The sequence below is a fragment of the Neopelma chrysocephalum genome, unplaced genomic scaffold (assembly GCF_003984885.1).
Source record: "Neopelma chrysocephalum unplaced genomic scaffold, ASM398488v2 Primary Assembly neopelma1_96921, whole genome shotgun sequence".
Classification (NCBI taxonomy): Eukaryota; Metazoa; Chordata; class Aves; order Passeriformes; family Pipridae; genus Neopelma; species Neopelma chrysocephalum.
In genome coordinates, this window is record NW_020925564.1 from 204,455 (window position 1) to 223,680 (window position 19,226).

The following is a 19,226-nucleotide window of genomic DNA, read 5'->3' on the forward strand; positions in this document are numbered from 1 at the left end:
TACATTTGAGCTTCTTAACACTTGAGCTGAATAATATTGTATTACCAGTTGGCACTGAAGATGACATGCATTTCCTGATCTTTTCAAAGGCTGGATGCAATGATCTTAGAGGCCTTTTCCAACTTAAATGATTCTGTGACTTTTGGAAGACATCCATCAGGCAGGATGTAAGAATAGCAATCTGAATGGAATGCTTTTCTACCATCTGAATTTATACAGGACTTGTTCAGATAAAGGAAAAGACTGTTGTGTAGATACATAAAGCCTTAAGGTGTTCCAGTCTGCTTTAAGTAAAAAAATTCTGTTGCTGAAGAACAAAAATGTCTTTTATCTTCCACAACACAGTTTGAGAAAAGAGATTTCAATTCAGTGCTCCATGTTTCAGTCATGTCCAAATCAAGTGCTTTCAACCAGTTTCCATTCTATTTTTCTGAATAGTGTAGAAAACTCTTTTCACAACATGGAACAATTACCAGCCATACTTTACTATGTTTTGCAAAACATGTCAATGATGGTATGGGGGTAAGAACTTGACTTTTAATTCTCTCAGGCAGTATTTAGCAGATCAGACAGAGATGCATAGTCACTGTCTAGACATTAAATAACAGCCTTCTATTCTATTTTTTTTTTCTTCATGGTTATAAACAAAGAGGTAGTTTAGTAAAAAATAAATTAAAAAAGAGGTTAATGAATTAGACTTCAGGTTCATTTCCCAAGTGTCTCACAGTGGCCTAAGCATATGGAGCAAAAATTGGAACACCCAATATCTACAGATATGCCCTCCTGGTTTCTGATATGCTGTGACGTACAGATTTTCTGAGGCAGAGACTGCTTCTGGGCAATGCTATTTGCCCTTGATGAACTCAACCTCATAAAGCAGTTTAGTCCCTTTCTTATAGGTTTAATTATTTGAGATCTTATATCATTCTGCTGATCATCCACAACTTTGTTAGCTGGCTGTGAAAAGTGTTTCTTCTTGTTTTAACCATGCAGGCTGCTAATTTCAGTTAGGTATCCCTACTTCTTTTATAAGGCAGTGACACGCCCTTCTGCATCCACCTTCTCCAGGCCCTCATTATTTTGTATATTTCTCTGTTACCCCTCCTCAATAGCATTTCTTAAGCTGAAGAGTCTTCTACAAAGCTCATTCCATGTTCTCTCATCCAACTTCTGTATCTTTTGTTTTTCAATGCATGTGCAAGTTTAGGTAATTAAAAATGTAATTAATTTGGGACTGAGTGTATTTATTTGTATTTGTAACATACTACATATCAGAATTTAAAAAGAGGAAAATTCTTTGAGTATTTGAGAGTTAAGACAGATACTAGTTTCATCCTCATAATTAACTGTAAATTATGTTTTGTCTGTGCTGCAAGGACTCAGACTATTTCAATGTTAAAGACTGCAGTGTCTGTACTAAAAAGAGAAGGGCTATTAAACTCTCGGAAAAATTTAATGTTTAACAAGCCATTACTATTATACAAAAAAACTTGATAAGGATTAAAAGATCTTTCACAAGATCACAAATCAGACAAAACTGTGCCCAAGAACTACCTATTGCAGCAACTCTTGAACATTTCCATTGAAGGTACTGCATATATTCTATGTTTTCCACTGTATTTTCATCCATCAAATCTTGACTGCTGTTGATATACAGCAAACTTTGGCATCTGATGCTAGATTTCTTATTTATTTGGAGAGTAAGATGACAGAATTGTGCCTTTTACTCAAAAGCCAGCAGACAACAGAGTGTCTCAGTACATGCAGACATTTCTTTCATTCAATAGCACACTTGGCTTTAAGCAGGATGAAACACTGCTCCTTTGATACTTAGATTCAGATGCAATAAGTTTGCAAGAAAATCTTCAGCGTAAAAAATTAAAAAGCAGTCACTCCCAACAAAAGGCTTCTGACTTCCAGAACTGGCCTCACGGGTGCTATATTTGCTTGTCTTTTAAAGAAAAAAAAAAGAGCACCTGAAAACTTTAACAGCAGTTTTTGATTACTAAACACGAGATTTCTATTTTTCATCATCTTAATTTTTGAGGAAACAAGAGGCATTAGTATGAAGACCCCAAAAACATACTAGGTAAGAGGAAAGAGTGCCATTTTAAAAAAAATGCATAGAGTTTAGTTTGACAATGCATTCTCACAAAAGCAGAAGAAATAATTTATGAAAGCCTGTAACTGGCTCTCCTGAAGTGCATAGGAGGCACACCATGCACACAAGTGCCCAAAGTAGGTATATGTATGCAAAAATAAATGATTCTATGACTGGACTGTTCATAACAGCAAAGCTATCTGTGCTTTCATTTTTTCAGGTTTCAGTACTCTCACAGAGAAAAAAACTCAGCAAACAATTTTCAAACACTGTTTTGAAAAAATATGTCAGCAATAGTGTCTCTAAATAGAAAAACTGCCTTGAATACTTACACCGTTCCTGGACTCTGAGCCTTAACCAAATTCCACAGTAAGTAGAAATTTAGCATAAATATTTATTCAGATCACATTAACACCTGAAGTGTGTGTATGAGTAAATGGATAATTACATATGTAGTTTTTGGGAGGCTCTGGAATAGTGATGCAAGTCATAAAGATGAATTTGCTTTTTAATTTCATTTACTTATTTATGCGTATCAGCATGAAAACTACTGGGTTAAACTCAGGCCTGTCACTGACAATGTGCCCCTGGAGATCACTGCTTAGTATAAACTGTGAAACTACTACATTTTTCAATATTTTTTTTTAAGTGAAAATTAATTCTTCAAATCTCATTAAAAATCACACAACTGCTAATATATTTACTTTCATATTTACATATTTGTTATAGTTTACCACGCAAACTCCTTATGATTGCCTATATGCATTTTGACAAGGATATTATTTTGAACAATACACATTAATTCCTGTTGCAGACATACAACAAATTTGGAATACCAGAAACCCAGAAATTAAACAAAAAGTGCATTTTTAAACATTCGGTATAGAGATTTTTGTCCGTCAGTACATTTTTCTCCTATTTTGCACAGTCCCATGATAGAAGATTCAAATGAAGAGTTTCCTATGATCTTTTGTGGGGGACTGCTTATGTCTAGAGTACTGCACCCACAAAGAAGTCTCTCAATTAACCACTAACACATAATGATGTAAGGCAGCCTGCATCTCATCAAAAAGATCTGTTCTATTAAGCTGTCGGCACCAATTTGACTGGCAATTCAAAGGTAAATACCTTTCCATCATAACAAGTATTTAGCCACAGGGAACCTCATTTTTCAGATTATTCTGAGGCAAAGAGTAGGGCAGCATCTACTGTAGCTTTGGCAATTGCCACCCCCATTAAATTTGCATGAAGTAGCTAAAAAAAAGCGTGCAGCTTTTAAACATCAAGTTAATATTTCATTTTTTTCCGCATGGTGAATGATTCACTTACAAGGAGAAAGGAACCATTCTAGCCTAGCCTCAGTTGCACCACCATAATAACTAACAGCAAAACTATCAAATCTCACAAAGAAGCAGAATTAATGCCTCTTTTTTCCACTTTCTTTTTCTTTTTTTTTAGTATAGCACAAAACACTCATTCAAAAAGAAGTGGCAGAGCCTTACCTTGGCTGAGTGTTCCATGGTGACGACGACTTTGGTCTGTGCACTGGATACCAGGTCCATGGCACCCCCCATCCCTTTCACCATCTTACCCTAAAATTAAATTTTAATGGAAATGTAACATTTTCATTATTAAAAAAAAAAAAGAGAGAGAGAATATTCTGGCTGCAGTGACAGCACAACATGGTCACTTTTTCCTGCATTGAAAGCCCACTTATTTCATAACCACTGTATTCAAACACCAATAGAGCTTCACCAGAGTGAAAACAGCTTTCTCTTTCTAGGGTCCATATGATGTAAATAGAAGAATGATGAGTAGAACAAGGAGACCCACTGCTATGGCTGGTGCCCTGGAGTGTAACCAAAATCTGAGTACCGCCATTGACTTAACGGGACACTGACACTGAGGAGCAATGAATATAATTCCAAGGGCTCTGTCTCTAGAAAAGCAAAGTGTTCATCCTCCTGTTGATAAAAATGTCATTACTTCCTCAAAAGAAATTTTGGCTTATGACATCTAGTAACAAGAACATCTGAGCACTATCCACCTGCCAGTTTAGAAAGTCACTTGCCAGTTTAGAAAGTCATGCCTTGTATCACTGTATCAGCACAAACCAATGTTTTGATCTATTCCAGATGTCTGTAGAGGTCATTTCAGAACATGGGCAAATAAATAAATGTGGGTCAGTAATCACTTGTGTTTGTGCCTCAAACTAAGCAATGCTTTCAGCCTCGGGACTCATTCTGCTCTCAAAGAGTGTCAGAACTGCACCTGTTACGACAGCAGCTGTCTTACGGCTTGGTGTTCAGCTACCTTTACTTTTACTTTCTGTAATGCTACAGCATTCAATCCCTGCCTGCTTCCATCACCTTAAACTGGATGCACCTGATCTTAGAACAGATCCAAACTTGTCACACTTCTGACAGGAAATGACCAGGGCCAGGAGTTGGACTCGAGGATCCTTCTGGGTCCCTTCCAACTCAGAATATTCTCTGTGATTCTGTAAATTTTACAGATTAAAATAAATTAATTTCTGTCTCAAATGTTTTGCATTTGCTCACTTTTGACTGATTATATGGACAGTAATACAACATATGCTGTTTTATATACAAAACCTAAAAGTTTATGGTTAAATGACTGGAAAACTTCCTAGTACAAAGCTTTTCTCTTACACTTCCTTCTGTCAGCTATATGATTCAGTACCTTACAAGAATCAGTACCTATGGTCCATGATAAAAAAACATGTGGAAGAGACTTGTCTCATTAAACTGACAAGCCAGCAACTTATTAGTCTGTTGATCATTACAGACTCTTGATTTTAGTGAAGGGAATATTCACCACTGCCTCCCCTTCTTCCCTCCCCCAAAATAATACTTTTCTACTGTTTCCAGAGAGGAAAATAAATCACACCTTCCTATATCTATAAAAAATCCCTTTGGAATTGCTCTGGCCAGACTAATATTTAATATTAATCATATTAATTATCATGACTACTAAATATTTCTTTGCAAATACAAATGTGAAAGGGATTTATCTCTGTCCTTAGATTCCTGGTACTGCTCAGATCATTCTCCATCCTACCTGGAAATACAGAGCTCTTAGAGAGACTGCAGTGACGTCTCACATACCTGCCAGAGGCTCACTTACAAGATAATGCAGAAGCTGAAGATGACGTATTATCTCCTCAGTAACTCAGAATACGTTTGCATTGAGGATTATGCTATCGATGCACCTGTCCTGACAATGCCATTAGTTAATTTTCCAGGCCTTTTAGTTCTAGACCTACAGCAACAAGTAAACACCTGAAGAACCAAGTGCTGATGAAGGTCAACAACAAATCTACTGGAGAAGTCATACAGGACTGAGAGAAGAGACATCATCCCTTTGTGTACACAGAAACAGGAAAATGCAAGTCAAAGAGAAGGAGCTTCATCTGCTCCTGCTTTTTAGGAAAACATATTCATCACTGTAGGGTGGTGCCTGGTGAAGCAAATCATTTAAGCAATGCATGCAACCAGCCAAGTAATTACATGTTGAGGAATATCCAAAGCAGAAGCATTGCCCTCAGTACATCTATCAAACTACCACAACTTGCACTTTCCCCCACATCATACTGGCCAGCTGCATCCTAAATTTGAATTAAAATATTCAAGACTAAAAGGTGATTCCAAAAAGACACTTTGCCCCTTTTTGCCCCCCGCCCCCCACTCTCTCCATTTATTTATTTAAGATGATTTTTGTTAGTTCCCAATTGCATTGGTGCTGCTAATTTAAGAACCAGAAGCAAAGGCTTAGAGAACTGGTAGAGCATTAGTAATTTGAAACACTGTTATAAAACCCACTTCACCAGCAACAGCTTGAACTGAGAATAAAGGATTTTTGAATTAATCATGTGGTTCCTGGGAGGTGAAATTTTGGCAATATTTATACAGAGTGTTAGGTAGAGGACACAAGCAGACAATTTGCTTGCACCTTCTCAGTTACAACAAAAGTTGGGAATTCTACATTTCCCATTGTGCTTTCATCAGCACTTCAGTCCAAATAAGATGCGGAAATTTTGGACCTGATGTATTTTTCTTTTTTAATTGAGATAATCAACTCTTCTGCTTCTTCACCAACATAAATCCAAACAAAATTACTGTAATTTCGTATAACGCCTACCTATAAGAAATTGATTGTTATTGTGGTGATGGGGCATCTTTAAGAAAATATGAGAAAAGGGTACATACTTTCTCATTTAATGCCCTCATATCTGAACATCATTTGAGTGGTCAAAACATAACATTAAAGAGCTTGAGGAATTAATTTAGCCTAACAGTAATTCCTAAACAGAAACCTTTCTGTTCATTTGGTCACATGCAGCACACAAGACAATCTGGCATTCCAGAGGAAACTTGTGAGTACTCCAGTGTGGGTGAGACAGTCAAGATATTTTTCAAGAGAATGTGAAGTTTTTCCAAAACGGTATTTCAAGCAAGCTAGAAAAATGTCATAGCAAGCAGGAAACAATTTATAAGAACATCCAAAGAGACTAAAAAGACGTAGCTGAGAGAAAAGAGGAAAACTTAGGAGCCTTCTAACACTATTAAGGTCTTGAATCTATGTTGGTGTCTTAAATCTTTCCTCTACGTTCCCCAGGGAATACAGATTTTTCTTCTGTAATTGAATTTTATAGCTACTCCCAACATCATAGGATAAAATGCACCTGAACTGTTCTGGTTAAGTTAAAGTAACATAATCTTTTGAGACAAACACATATCACATCAACAGTACAGCAAAGCAGATGCTAATGATGTGTTCAAGAAACAGTGAAAACTTATCAGTGGTAAAAGCAGATTAGAACGCAGCTTGAGTAATTCCACTTGAAACTGAGTATCAAAGGACAGGCAAGGTGAAAATGTATACCCGTTTGGAAAGGAACGGAGCCACTTCCCTCTTAAGAGTCCTTGCCAATGTTGCCAGCAGCCCTAATACTGTATTAAACAAACAGCATTTAGTCTGAAATTTCTCTTTCCTTCTATCAGATAAAAGAATACACATGCCTCACACACCCAAAGTTAGTCAAACTGCTATTTCAAAAAGTCTTACAGAAGATAACCAGTGCCTCTAGATTAACCTGCAGGCTTCCCATTCAATCTTGATTTTCACACATCCCCCCGAAGACCTTGAACAAGCTACCTAGAATGACAGAGTAAAGAATTTAAAGATGTCAGCATTGTGTCTGACAGCCACAGACACAAACTAGGTGGCAGGTACAGAATTCATATTCCTTATGAAAGAAAATTACTATATCGTGCTAGGGACAGACACTAAAATTCAGAGCAACTGGAACAGTACGAACTCCACAAAGAAAAGCAGAAATTAAGATAATGCAGTGGACACAAGATACTGCCATCATAACCACAGTCGTGCTAACGCTGCAATCGAAAGTATGAACTTAAGAGCCCTCCAAAGGTTTCTGCTCTGCCCCTCTCCGCAGTGGTGTAGGCACTACTAACACACATCAGACCCACAGCGCTCCCTTGCTGTATAGGTACCATCCGACTTTACAGATGTGTCAGCATCAAATGACACACACAGCACAGGTAGGGAGGTCATCAGAGCCACATATACCTATCCAACAAAAATATCTTGTCAATTGCAGTGAGGTTCCATATGGTTGGTTTGGGTTTTGTTTGTTTGTTTGTTTTTTGGGGGGGTGGTGCATATTAGTTGAAACCTTCAGGTTGTACAAAAAAGATACCAATCAGAAGGTACTATTAAAAAAATGAATATGCATACATCTACTTTAACTTCATAAAAATGCAGATGACAATCTTTTGCCCATTCCTAACAGTTCTGTCCTGTGTTTAAGGAAGAGGTATGTTTGTAGTTGATTCTAAAACGAAAGCCACAACTCTTTCAGATTTCGCTTTCCATTTTTTCAGTGAAAAAGAATGGATGATAATTGTATCAAAAAAGATGGATAAAGCTCAAGATTAAGTGTTCTGAACTGCAATTTCTGTCCTATTTTCCACTGATTTTATGTCCTTATATGTCTCACCTACAGAATTATTGTAATTCTACTGTCAACTAGGATGGCTGGATTAGATTTTATTCTGAGAAAAAAACCACTAGGAAATCATTAATGGGATTTTTCAATCAGTAGAGTGGGTAATGCAACAACACAAGAAAAAGTTAATACTGGCTGAATGCAACAAAACTGAGCACACTCTAAATGCACAATTGGGCAAAGGTATTTTTTAAAGGATCCAAAAAAAAAAGGATTAATTGTATTGCTTAGCCACATAGAAAATGGCCTGATTTTCAAGAATGCTTACCAGGTATCCCCTAACACACACACAAAATGAAAAGCAAAATTTAAAAGTAAGTTTAATTTTTGAAAGAATGGAGCATAAGTTCTTGAATGACTGCTTTTTCTTGGCAAAATGTATTAATAACTCTTCCTTAAAACATAACATACACAAATATGTGCACTAACTATATCTTCATCTTTACTTTTCATAATCAGAATATTAAGGCAGCATAAAGTACGTGAGAAGAAAGGTGGTCAAATTTTATTCTTTTATTCTCCCATAAACCTAGCTTGAAATAACCATTGGCAACAGTTTTCACTGACAGAGTGAAATTTAAATGAATACACCAAGAAACTGCATCTCAGGAGCAATGTAAAACAGTCTGTGACATGCTTCATTGAAATGGATTTGCGTTACAGTGACGAGCGTTTTTCAGTGTAATGGGACAATTAAGCTGTCCATTTACCTTCACATACCACTTCCAAAACACACAGCATAGCATGCAATAATTAAATTTTACTGCTAACATAATACTAGTCTCTCTTGAAAGTGATGGTTCCATATCATAGTAACAATTCTTATCACTAACCCACAGATCAGAAGTCCTTTGACATATGCTTGTATTTTTGAGACAGGCAGAATTTCTTCAGCTCTCATTATACAGATGCCTAATGCACAGCTGCCACTTCCCACATTGAAAATTTAAGAGAGTATGAATAAAATACCATCAAGGAGCTCCTACATTCCTTCTGTGCATTCTGAAGAGAAATAAACAGGAAGAAAATTGATAGAGAAAGCTCTCAAAAGGGTGGAAGAAGTAGAGATAACACAATATGCTCCCTTTCTCCTTTGTGGCTCCAGGACTCTTCCAATGGTGATAATTATGTGCTGCAAGGGCTCTGCAGGGCTTTCTGGCACATGTTTGTTGGGAGATAAGCAGCAAGCTAATATACTACTGTAGACTTAATTTCAAGAAGTGTGTCTGCAAAATCCTAATACATCTGCAGATTAAAACAATGTCCCATTGAAAAGTAGATTTCCAAGGAGACTCTAGGTAACTGCAGGTCCTGTCCCTCTCCTTCATTCAAATACTGATGCAGCCCCACTAGTCCTAAACATCAGACAACTTGATATAACTGTTGAGAGAAAGCCAGTCACTGAGCATAATTAACTTGCATGTTTTCTATTCATACAGAATTTAGCCAATTTGTAGTCCTTAGCTTATTTTTACGGTTAATAGTTAAAATACCTTTCTCAAAATTTCTTGCAAGTTGAAACAAAACACGGACAGTTTAGTGCATTCAGTGCAACAGAAATACTGGGAGAACTAGGAGAGTTACTAGACAGTGTGTTTGGATTCCAAATGAAAATAAGCCTTGTGCAAAGACACTCCTATTCTAGCCAAGTGACAAACAGGCTGCAATAGGCCTCCTTGGAGACGACCTAGAGCGCTCTCAGGCATTCAAGAACACATTCATGAAGACTTGTCCTTTCTTCCATCATTAAAAATGGTAATTTGAATTTGGAAAAACTCTTGCTGTGGAGCCCTCTGCTCCCAGACTTGGCACTACAAATAACAATTAAAGGCAAAAATAAAACCAAAGAACCGTCAAAGACTCAGCTGGTCTCTGCCAGTTTACTTTTATTTTTAAAAATGTCTTTACTAATGAATATGCAGTTTGCTTCATGGTCAAAGCGTCCCAAATTGTGCAAGAGATGTACTTTGCAGCTCTGTAGAAAAACTACCGATGATGTATAAAATTATATTCCTAATGCCTTAGGTTATACTCACCTCTACAGATTGTAAATTAAAAGATTTATTATTGAATTGGAATTGGGTTTCCTCATTTCTTCTTTTCAGATAATCTTCTTTGATAAAGCTTAGAATATCTGTATAATTTTCTTTCACTGTATTGCATTATTAATGCTTTAGTCCTTTAGGTTTGGCTAGTCCAATTCAGAGCATTAAAATCTAAGGCTGCTGCTTCTAATATTCAAGGATTCTTTTTTCCAAGAATGATCCAGATTTATGTAACTAAACTACATCTCCTGCACAAATTACATGACTCTTCTCCTCAGCTAACTAACTGCATTATCTTAGCAATCAAAACATTAATTTTATACTCCACTAGAAGAATATATAAAGTTAGAGTTAATTTTCTTGCTCAAAATTGTATTTGGTTTGTATTTTTTGTAGAGAATAGAGATGCTGAATAGTGTCAGGCCCAGTATCATCCCTGAGGCTGCTGCTTGTTAATCCTGGCCACTCGGCTGGTGGCTTAGGAAATGGCCAGCTTCTTTGGCACCTTTGGATGTATCCTGGCTGCCTCTGTGAATTTACACACATTAATCAGTACTCAGTATTCTTCTATGGTGAGTACTAAGAGCCATATGTGTCACACATCTCTTAAATACCTGCAGGGATGCTTACTCCACTACTTTCCTGGGGAGCCTGGTCTAATGCTTGACCACCTTTTTGGTGGGGAAATTGTTCTTAATATCTAATCTAAACTTCCCTTGAAAAAACTTGAGGCCGCTTTCTCTTGTACTGTCACTTGTTGGAAGAAGAGGCTGACCCCCATCTCTCTACAACCTCCTTTCAATTAGCTGTACAGAGCAGTAAGGTCTCCCCTGAGCCTCCTTTTCTCCAGGCTGAATACCCCCAGCTGCTGCTCACAAGACCCCTCACCAACTTTGTTGCTCTTCTGTGGACATGCTCCAACACCTCAATGTCCTTCCACCACCAGGTATCTTTCCAGCCGCTCTGCTTCAGCCTGCAGTGCTGCTTGGGGTTGCTGAGATCCATGGGCAGGACCCAGCACTTGGTCTTGCTGAGCCTCATATCACTGGCCTCAGCCCATCGATCCAGACTATCCATATCCCTCTGCAGATCCTTCCTGCCTTCCAGCAGATCAACACTTCCTCCCAGTCTGGTGTCATCTGCAAACTGAGGGTGCACTGGATCCCCCCATCCAGATCCTCAATACAAATACTAAACAGGGCTGGTCCTAATACTGAGCCCTGGAGAACACCAGCAGCATCTGGCCCCAAGTTGGATGTAACTCCAATCACCAGCATTCTCTGGGCTTGGCCATCCAGAAAGTTTTTTACCCAGCCAAATGTCCACCCATCCTAGCCACAAGCCACCACTTTCTCCAGAACATTGTGGGAAAAGGTGTCAAAAGCTTCACTGACGTCAAGGCAGCCAACGGCCACAGCCTCATCCCCTTATCATAGAAGAAGATCAGGTTGCTCAAAGCAGGAGCAACCCGCCTTTCACAAACCTGTGCTGGCTGGACCTGATGCCCTGGTTGTCCTGTATGTTCTGCACGATGGCACTCAGGATGATCTGCTCCTAGACCTTCCCTGGCACTGAGGTCAAGCTGACAGACATGCAATTCCTGATCCTCCTTCTGGCCCTTCTGTACACAGGTGTCACATCCACCAACCTCCAGTCACTGAGGACCTCCCACGTTAACCAGAACTGCTGGTACACGACGGAAAGTGGCTCAGTGAGCATTTCCACCAACTCCCTCAATACCCTTGCATGGATCCCATCTGGCCCCTTGACCTGTGGGTGTCTAAGTGGTATAGTGTGTCACCAACCATTTCCTCCTGAATTATGGGGGCTCCATTTTGCTCCCTGTCCCTGTTTCCCACCTCAGGGGGCTCAGTACCTGGGAAACAACTGGTCTTACTATAAAAGACTGAAGGTATTAAGTATCTCAGCCGTTTCTGTGTCCTTTGTCATTATGTTTCCCCTGCATCCAGTAAAGGATGGAGAATTTCCTTAGCACTTCTTTGGCTGTTAATGTACTTATAGAAGCACTTTTATTGTCTCCTATGGCAGTAGCCAAATTAATTTCTAGTTGGGCTTTGGTGCTTCTAATATTCTCCCTGCATAACCTCGTGACACCCTTGTAGTCCTCCTGATTATGCTACCTTCTCATTAATGTTATGCTGCACAGTTATATTTTTCACCTGTAGTAAGTTTCTCCCTACTGAAATCTGATGTCACAGGCATTTCATCCATTTTGTGCTTTCAGATTCATCAACTTCCAGCTGCAGGGTCCCTTCACTATTGTTTCTATGGTTTTTCTGCTAGCACAGCATGTCAGCTGTATCAGTAGTTATGTTAGTTTTGCTTAATGCTAAGGGATGTTCAGAAATGCGTATTAAAAAGACAGAGGCTTTGGTGTCACAGAGGAACACAGCAGAAGCTCTAGTATTTTGTTTTGACCTGTGCCCAGCCTCTGATATAGGTCACAACAACAACCATAGTTATGTCTCTTCTACTAGGAAGGATGGAGAAAATAAAAGCAGTACTTTGTACAAGCTGTAACTGTAGTACTTTGTAGTAAGCTTCTGCCCCTGCAGAAGGGCAGCGGAAACTCTTTCATAAATGCTTCTATTCTGAGGGCCTCAGAAAGACACCGGAAGAAAGGAACTACAAACAAAGCAAGTACACAGGGCTATGTGCAGTCAATCCCACAACTTCTAAAAGCTCAAGTGAGACAATTAATTTAAATTGCCACAGCAGCCAGCACCGCTGTGACAGTGCATGGTCATGCTGCTGCTCTGTACATGCTGTGGATTGCCCTGCTAGCAGCAATTTCTAACATTAGTTTGAGACACACAGATAGGTCAGATGTGTCTTGCACTCACGAACTGAAATGTGGCTCCATCCAGCAGCTCCCAGCAGTCATGGGCTATCTGTTCTGGCCTATCTGCCCTACTCCATGCCTGTGACCTCAGTGTTTCTCTTCTACTTCTCTTGACCAACTTCTCCCAACTGCACACTCCTCCCAGGGGCTCCACAGAAATTTGCCACCTCCTTCTCCTTTCCCTCCTCAGAAACACTCTTGTTAGTTGGAGAAATACCAAAGTGAGGAAGACAAAAAGCCATTAAGTAGTAGTGCTTAATGGAATAAAATTACCAACAAACACCAGTGTTTAGGAAGTAACTTCTGCCTAAGCAAATAGCATTGTTTACTGCATGTGCTTAAAATATTCACACTCTCTTCTTCCTTTACTCAGGGGATTTTTCTTTCCATTAAGAATCAGCAGATATGAGCAAAGAAGGGGCTGTAATTATTGCAATGAGACTTCCTTAGCTCAGTTCCTAATAATAAGTGCAAGTAAATAAACACATGCACGCACTAGAGCTCAAGTGTTATCAAGCTCTTATGGAATAGAAAGGATTGCTTCATGATGGCACTTATTCAAAACACATAGAGCTATTACTTGCCTCTGAAATAAAGGCAAATACCATCAATACAAGAATTCAAAAGCTACAGTGTATAAGAAATGCTTAACCAAAGCTAAAAGAAAAGCGAAGTGAAAAATGTTACAACAGAATACATCTTAAAGTTTCCTTACACAAATCTTGTGACTAAAAAAGAGATATATCTTGCTCAAAATTAAATTTAACTGACAATAACATATCATCTTATTTACAAGAAAAAAAGGAAGATCTGAATGTCTATGGGTTGGTTAATCCCACTTTAAAAATCTGTACTGTAGAATACAAGTGACATGTCAATAAAGCAGATTAAGAATCATCCATCCAAAAGATCTCAATAACAGTAACCAAGGAGAAATTACTGCTGATTGGAAAGGCTCCTGGCTGGATTTATGGAGTGCCACTGGGCATATTTACCCACAGATAAATAAAACCTTACTGCAGAAGAAATTTGCAGACAGCCAAAGGTTAGGAAGTGTGGAAAATGAAGATAGCAAAAAGCCATAGGGACTCATGTGGTGTATGCTGTAGTATAAAGGTACATATCAAAGATAATAAAAAGACAAACATAATCCCAAGTTTTATTTTATACTTCCCTGTTTTGAAAACATACCAGTTATTCATAAATTTGGAGTCGAACAGAAAGGAGAACCATCTTCATAGGAAATAAGCAATACCAGATATGGAAAATAATGTTCTTGATATATATGAATGAAAAACTAAAATCAGTACCTTTTAGAAAACATAAAGCACCGAAGGCAGTAATAAGTAAATCTGCACAGTTTTGAGAAAGATCACAATCAATCTAAGCTTCAATGTTTCAAGAAATATATGTGTAAATGAATCTGTTCATTAGAACAAAATGCTGCATTCATCTTCTGATTGTTCAGATCTTGAAAGATAAGTCACACAAAATTTCACAGAAAGAATTTCAACATCATCACAAAAATCAGTTTAACTTCTTTATAGCAAAAAGTATTCTGAAAGAGAGTAAAAAATGCATAAAGCTACTGGAAAAGTGCATGTTAGTCCCTGAAAGCACTGCGTGGGTATTGTAAGTATTATTTGTGCCTGCAGTATCTGTGAATGCTGTGCTTTTGTTCAGTCCAATTTAGGACACAAGCTAAAGTTCAGATTTTAGAAGCAGTTTAGGCTGTCACATGCTTTGCTTCAACACAGATGTTTCTAGCAAGTTGAAAAAAACATAAAAATAATTCTGATATTCCCCAATTGTGATATATCTTTGGAAACGGATGCTAACAGGAATTAAACAAGCTCTGGACAGTCAACTAATTATATTGGGAAAATATGTAGAATTTGAAGTCTATCTACATATAGCAAAAGTTGAATTTTCACCTCTTCCTCAAAAGATAACTGTAAACATACTATGAGCAAAAATTAATTTTGATTCAATGCCTAAATGGTATAAAAATATACCCTGAGGTATGAAATAAAAATAGATGTAGTTTATCAAGTTTAGAAAACACTTGTTGGGCATGACTAATTTGCCAAATAAAGAATTGACAGAACTATGAAAAAAATCCAAAAGTTGGCATGAGAAAATATGTTGATTTTAACTGCAAGTTTTAATTTAAATCAAAGAAGTCCTGTAACTCTATTTACTATAACGAATAACAACCCTGAACACTGCTTGCTAAAAAGCTTTGGAACATATAAGGAAAGTCCATGGAAAAGCCAATGGGAATGGAATTCAAAACTCAAATAACCATCCCAAGCAGATGAAACCAAGCAAGAAAACAAGTGGTTAATTGCTCCAGCTCATGACATTGCTTTTCAAGAATGACTGCTATACTGAATAGCTCTTAGATTCAGTACAGATGTAACTGCATGAAATTTTATATCCTCAGATACCAACAATGTTGGTTGAAACAACTGGCATTTTTGGCCTTAAAATGATTATTATTAATGATTATTCAGGAGTACTTTTTTCCAAACATTTCAACCTCGTGAGCTATCAGCAGAGATGCCTTTTTGCTGGTTTACTAGGAATACTTTAGAGCAGGAATCTTTATTTATTACTTGTTCACTTGGGTATTTTGAAGAATACTTCTTTTGCCACTTCAATTTACAAAAGCAATGAAAAAGCAAAGAAACTAGTTCTTCCTACCTAAATTCAATGCACAGCTTGTGTAAACAGAAGGCTTTACCAGGTGCAGAAACATTCAACACTGCTTTACTAGGATCAAAGGATTGTCAAAGAAGAAAATCTCAGGAGTTAGGAAGTCTTGAATATAAAGTATAGTCTAAGGACATATTTATATAGTGACTTTCATTTTCTAAAATAATAAAGAGAATGTCAGACTAAGGCAACGCAGCTAAACAAAACCTAGAATTTGTCTGACAACTGAAATAAAAAGACGTATACATTAAAATCATCTAGAACTGCGCCTACAAAAAAAACTTCTAAATATCATTTACAAAAAAAAATTTAGTCTATACTATAACAACTTACCTTTAAATAATTTTTCTAGTCTACCTCCAAAATTTTGACAGAGAATGTAATAATTCAGAGTAATTTTTAAAAGCCACTATGTAAGCAATAAGTTTCTACTTGTACAAGACATCACAGCCACCACAAGATAACATAAAAGAAGTGCCTTCACTAAACCAGCTCTACTTCACCCAGTAAAACAAAAGAGTAGTTCTTAGCGTGATATGAAGGGCAAAATACCTTGCTTAGCCTCTCATTGACGTATACCTGCAGTACTAGGCTAATAGTTTAGATTACTTACAATAGTTCACATCAAACATCTTGAAAAAATACAGTTTACAACATGTAAGTTTTTTTAAGTGAGCTATTTAAAATATGCAATTAGAGTTTGGGTAATATCTCATACCTTTGAGAATCAGAGCCATGGATAAATCAGGTGGACTCCAATTTAAGTTACCTAAGACTTCAACTCCTTGAAAACTTACACTACTATAATTTTGCCTTGGGTCAAATAGCAAATCTAGGGTTATACATGTAATACGACTTATCCCTTACATTTCTAAGTGTGTGTGGGTTATTCTCTGGAGTCCAGTTTCATTAATCACTTTTGAATTCTAGTGACAAGTTCCTGTACTTCAAGACAAAAAAAAAGAAATTGGAATAGGACAAAGCAAAGTCAACCAGTATAACCTTAATGCATATCATACATGACTCCTACAGTATACCTGACCATCAGATTATGTTTAAAACACCAAGTTCTATCAAGAGACATAAAACACCAATAGAAGAGCACACAGACCAGTGGAGTAACAGCACCACTAATTTTCAGACCTCATTTTTTCACAATACTAACTGGAGAACACTGCAAATAGAAAAGAGTCTTGAAAAAATAAGCACTTTTATCAGTGGAGTCTGAAAAGATCTAGTCAGCGCTAGTCCGGCTGTTCTCAGATGTATGACCATAAAACCAGGTTATGCTATGAGAACACCTAAGGAAAACTGTTTTCTTATGGATTTATCTCCTATGTGTCATATTTCAACCTAGCCATAACTCCTCCACATCCACTACAATTGCTGACAGACACCCGGAATAGCCTTTAACATAACCCCTTCTCCCACATCTGCTTGTGTACCTCCCACATCAGACTTTGTCCTCTCTCAAAAAAAGCACCTTATGCTCCAACAACTGCTCCACAACTTCCATGCTCACAGGTCTGCTGGAGAGGTCACAGACTGCTGGGCTCAACTAATGCTTTCCAAGAGATAGGACAATCTTTCGGGGTTTTGTCCTCCCCTACTCAGCTTTCAGTTTTCACAGACTTTCCCAAGACCTTTAGCACCGCTCAGGTAGACAAAAACACCTGAAACCAGGTTAATAGGAAAATTTGTTTCTGGACATCTCTGACACAAAGACATGTCTAGATGTCGTATCATATTGAAAGCCATTGAAAATATCGAACTTGTCAACAGTATGAAAGTTACATATGTTGTTTAATGTTAAAACATAAAGTTCAAAGAATGGTTTAATGTCATCAGCTGCCTAAATAATACTGGAATTAGCTTACATTTCTGTGGTTCTAACCTGTAGGTCTGCTTGGCTAAATACAGTGGTATTGCTTCCTTCTTAATGTATTCAAAAGGGCAATGGTGTGATCTGTCGACAGGAACATTCAGAAAACTAATGAAGGCATTTTTTTATAATTTTATAATGAGCTACATGCTATTTTATACTTTTCTTCAAGTCACTGCTCAAGGTGCAACCATACAAGACTTGTCGCTCTCAAGAAAAAGCATCAGTCCTCAGCAAAAAACCCATGACATTTGAAAAGCATGAGAGGAAGGAAAAAGGCTTGCATCAATCATGCTTTGCTTTTCACAGTGCTTAGTGCAAGCATAGTTTTAGAGGAAAGAGGATTGCTTGGTGCCAGCAATATGCAGAAAAAATGCACATACCCTCCATTTTAATGCTTTGAACTTCACAACCCACATTCTACTTCTGCTCTTTTCTCCTTTGCCTGACCCTCAGCTATACCTACGTTATCCTAAATATAGTGACAGTAGTTCAAACACCTACTTACAGGAATCATCCAGTTGGCCAGGTCACCGTACTTGGACACCTGCATAGCTCCAAGCATTGTCAAGTCAACATGGCCGCTGCCAACAGAAAATTGTAATTAGCATATCATGTTCAAGTAACAGCTCACAAACCTTAAGAAGCTTTTCTTCATTCTCAGTACATCAATTTAAAAATGGTGGTACATGACAGAGATAGCAACCATTGTGCCACGCATGTAGTTGGGTTTTTTTCCCCTCTAGATGTATCGCTGGTGCAAATTTCTCTTTATGCCTACTGAGCCTCAAAAACATTCCTACTTTCATCTGGTTTTGGTTAATTGCATGCACACTCAATCAGCTCTGAATTCATACTTTTAAGTGCACTCCTTCACATATTTACATGCACTCATTATCTTTTCAGAGCCATTAGGATTTAGTGTTTGTTTGCATCCAACCTCCTTTCCGAAAAACAAACAAAAAACAGGTGCAGAGGGTGAATTTCCATGAAGGAGGTGGAATGAGGATCACAATTGCAAGCTGAGCTAAAAAAATATAGAGTGCAAGTACAGATTAGATACTTGGAAATGACCAAAAAGTAGTTGTTAAAACATAGTTATAAATGTGTTTATATATGGCCAGGTGGCGGTAGGCATGAACATCATTACGGTATCTATTAGTTACAGTGGTTTTTTTATTTCCAACAGCTAGACTAATCCTCTGTAAACCATCACTGATTAAGTCCATGATAATTTTACAGGTTTTTAAATGCTAACCACATTTGAAAGAAATACTAATGAGTTCAGTCATTGACTCAGTTTATTCTTTTCCTGTTTCAAAAAGATCAGGGTTTGTGTTGTTACATACCCTCTTATCATTGCAAATGATTCATCGCTAGAGAAATAGGAAGAACCTGGAAGAACAGTCACTGTCTCCTTACCTGTAAAAGAAATAAGCTACAGTATGTATGTATTTTGTTTCATTGACAAATCAAGTCACAGCTATTAACCAAGAAATAAGGGTTTTTTACAAAATTCCTTTGGAGTCAGTACAACTATGGACCTGATTACCCTTACTATGTCA

At 37.7% G+C, this 19,226-nt stretch overlaps 1 protein-coding gene across 1 annotated transcript in view; it reads right to left on the reverse strand.

Moving 5' to 3' along the window:
* OXCT1 (3-oxoacid CoA-transferase 1) overlaps positions 1 to 19,226 on the reverse strand; it is an 87,156-nt gene that overhangs the window by 13,560 nt on the left and 54,370 nt on the right. Inside the window, exons 12-14 of the mRNA XM_027670578.1 lie at positions 19,011 to 19,083; positions 18,170 to 18,245; positions 3,604 to 3,693 (exon numbers count right to left, since the gene is read on the reverse strand). Of these exons, the coding sequence (XP_027526379.1) occupies positions 3,604 to 3,693; positions 18,170 to 18,245; positions 19,011 to 19,083 (239 nt within the window). The remainder of the gene's footprint in view (positions 1 to 3,603; positions 3,694 to 18,169; positions 18,246 to 19,010; positions 19,084 to 19,226) is intronic.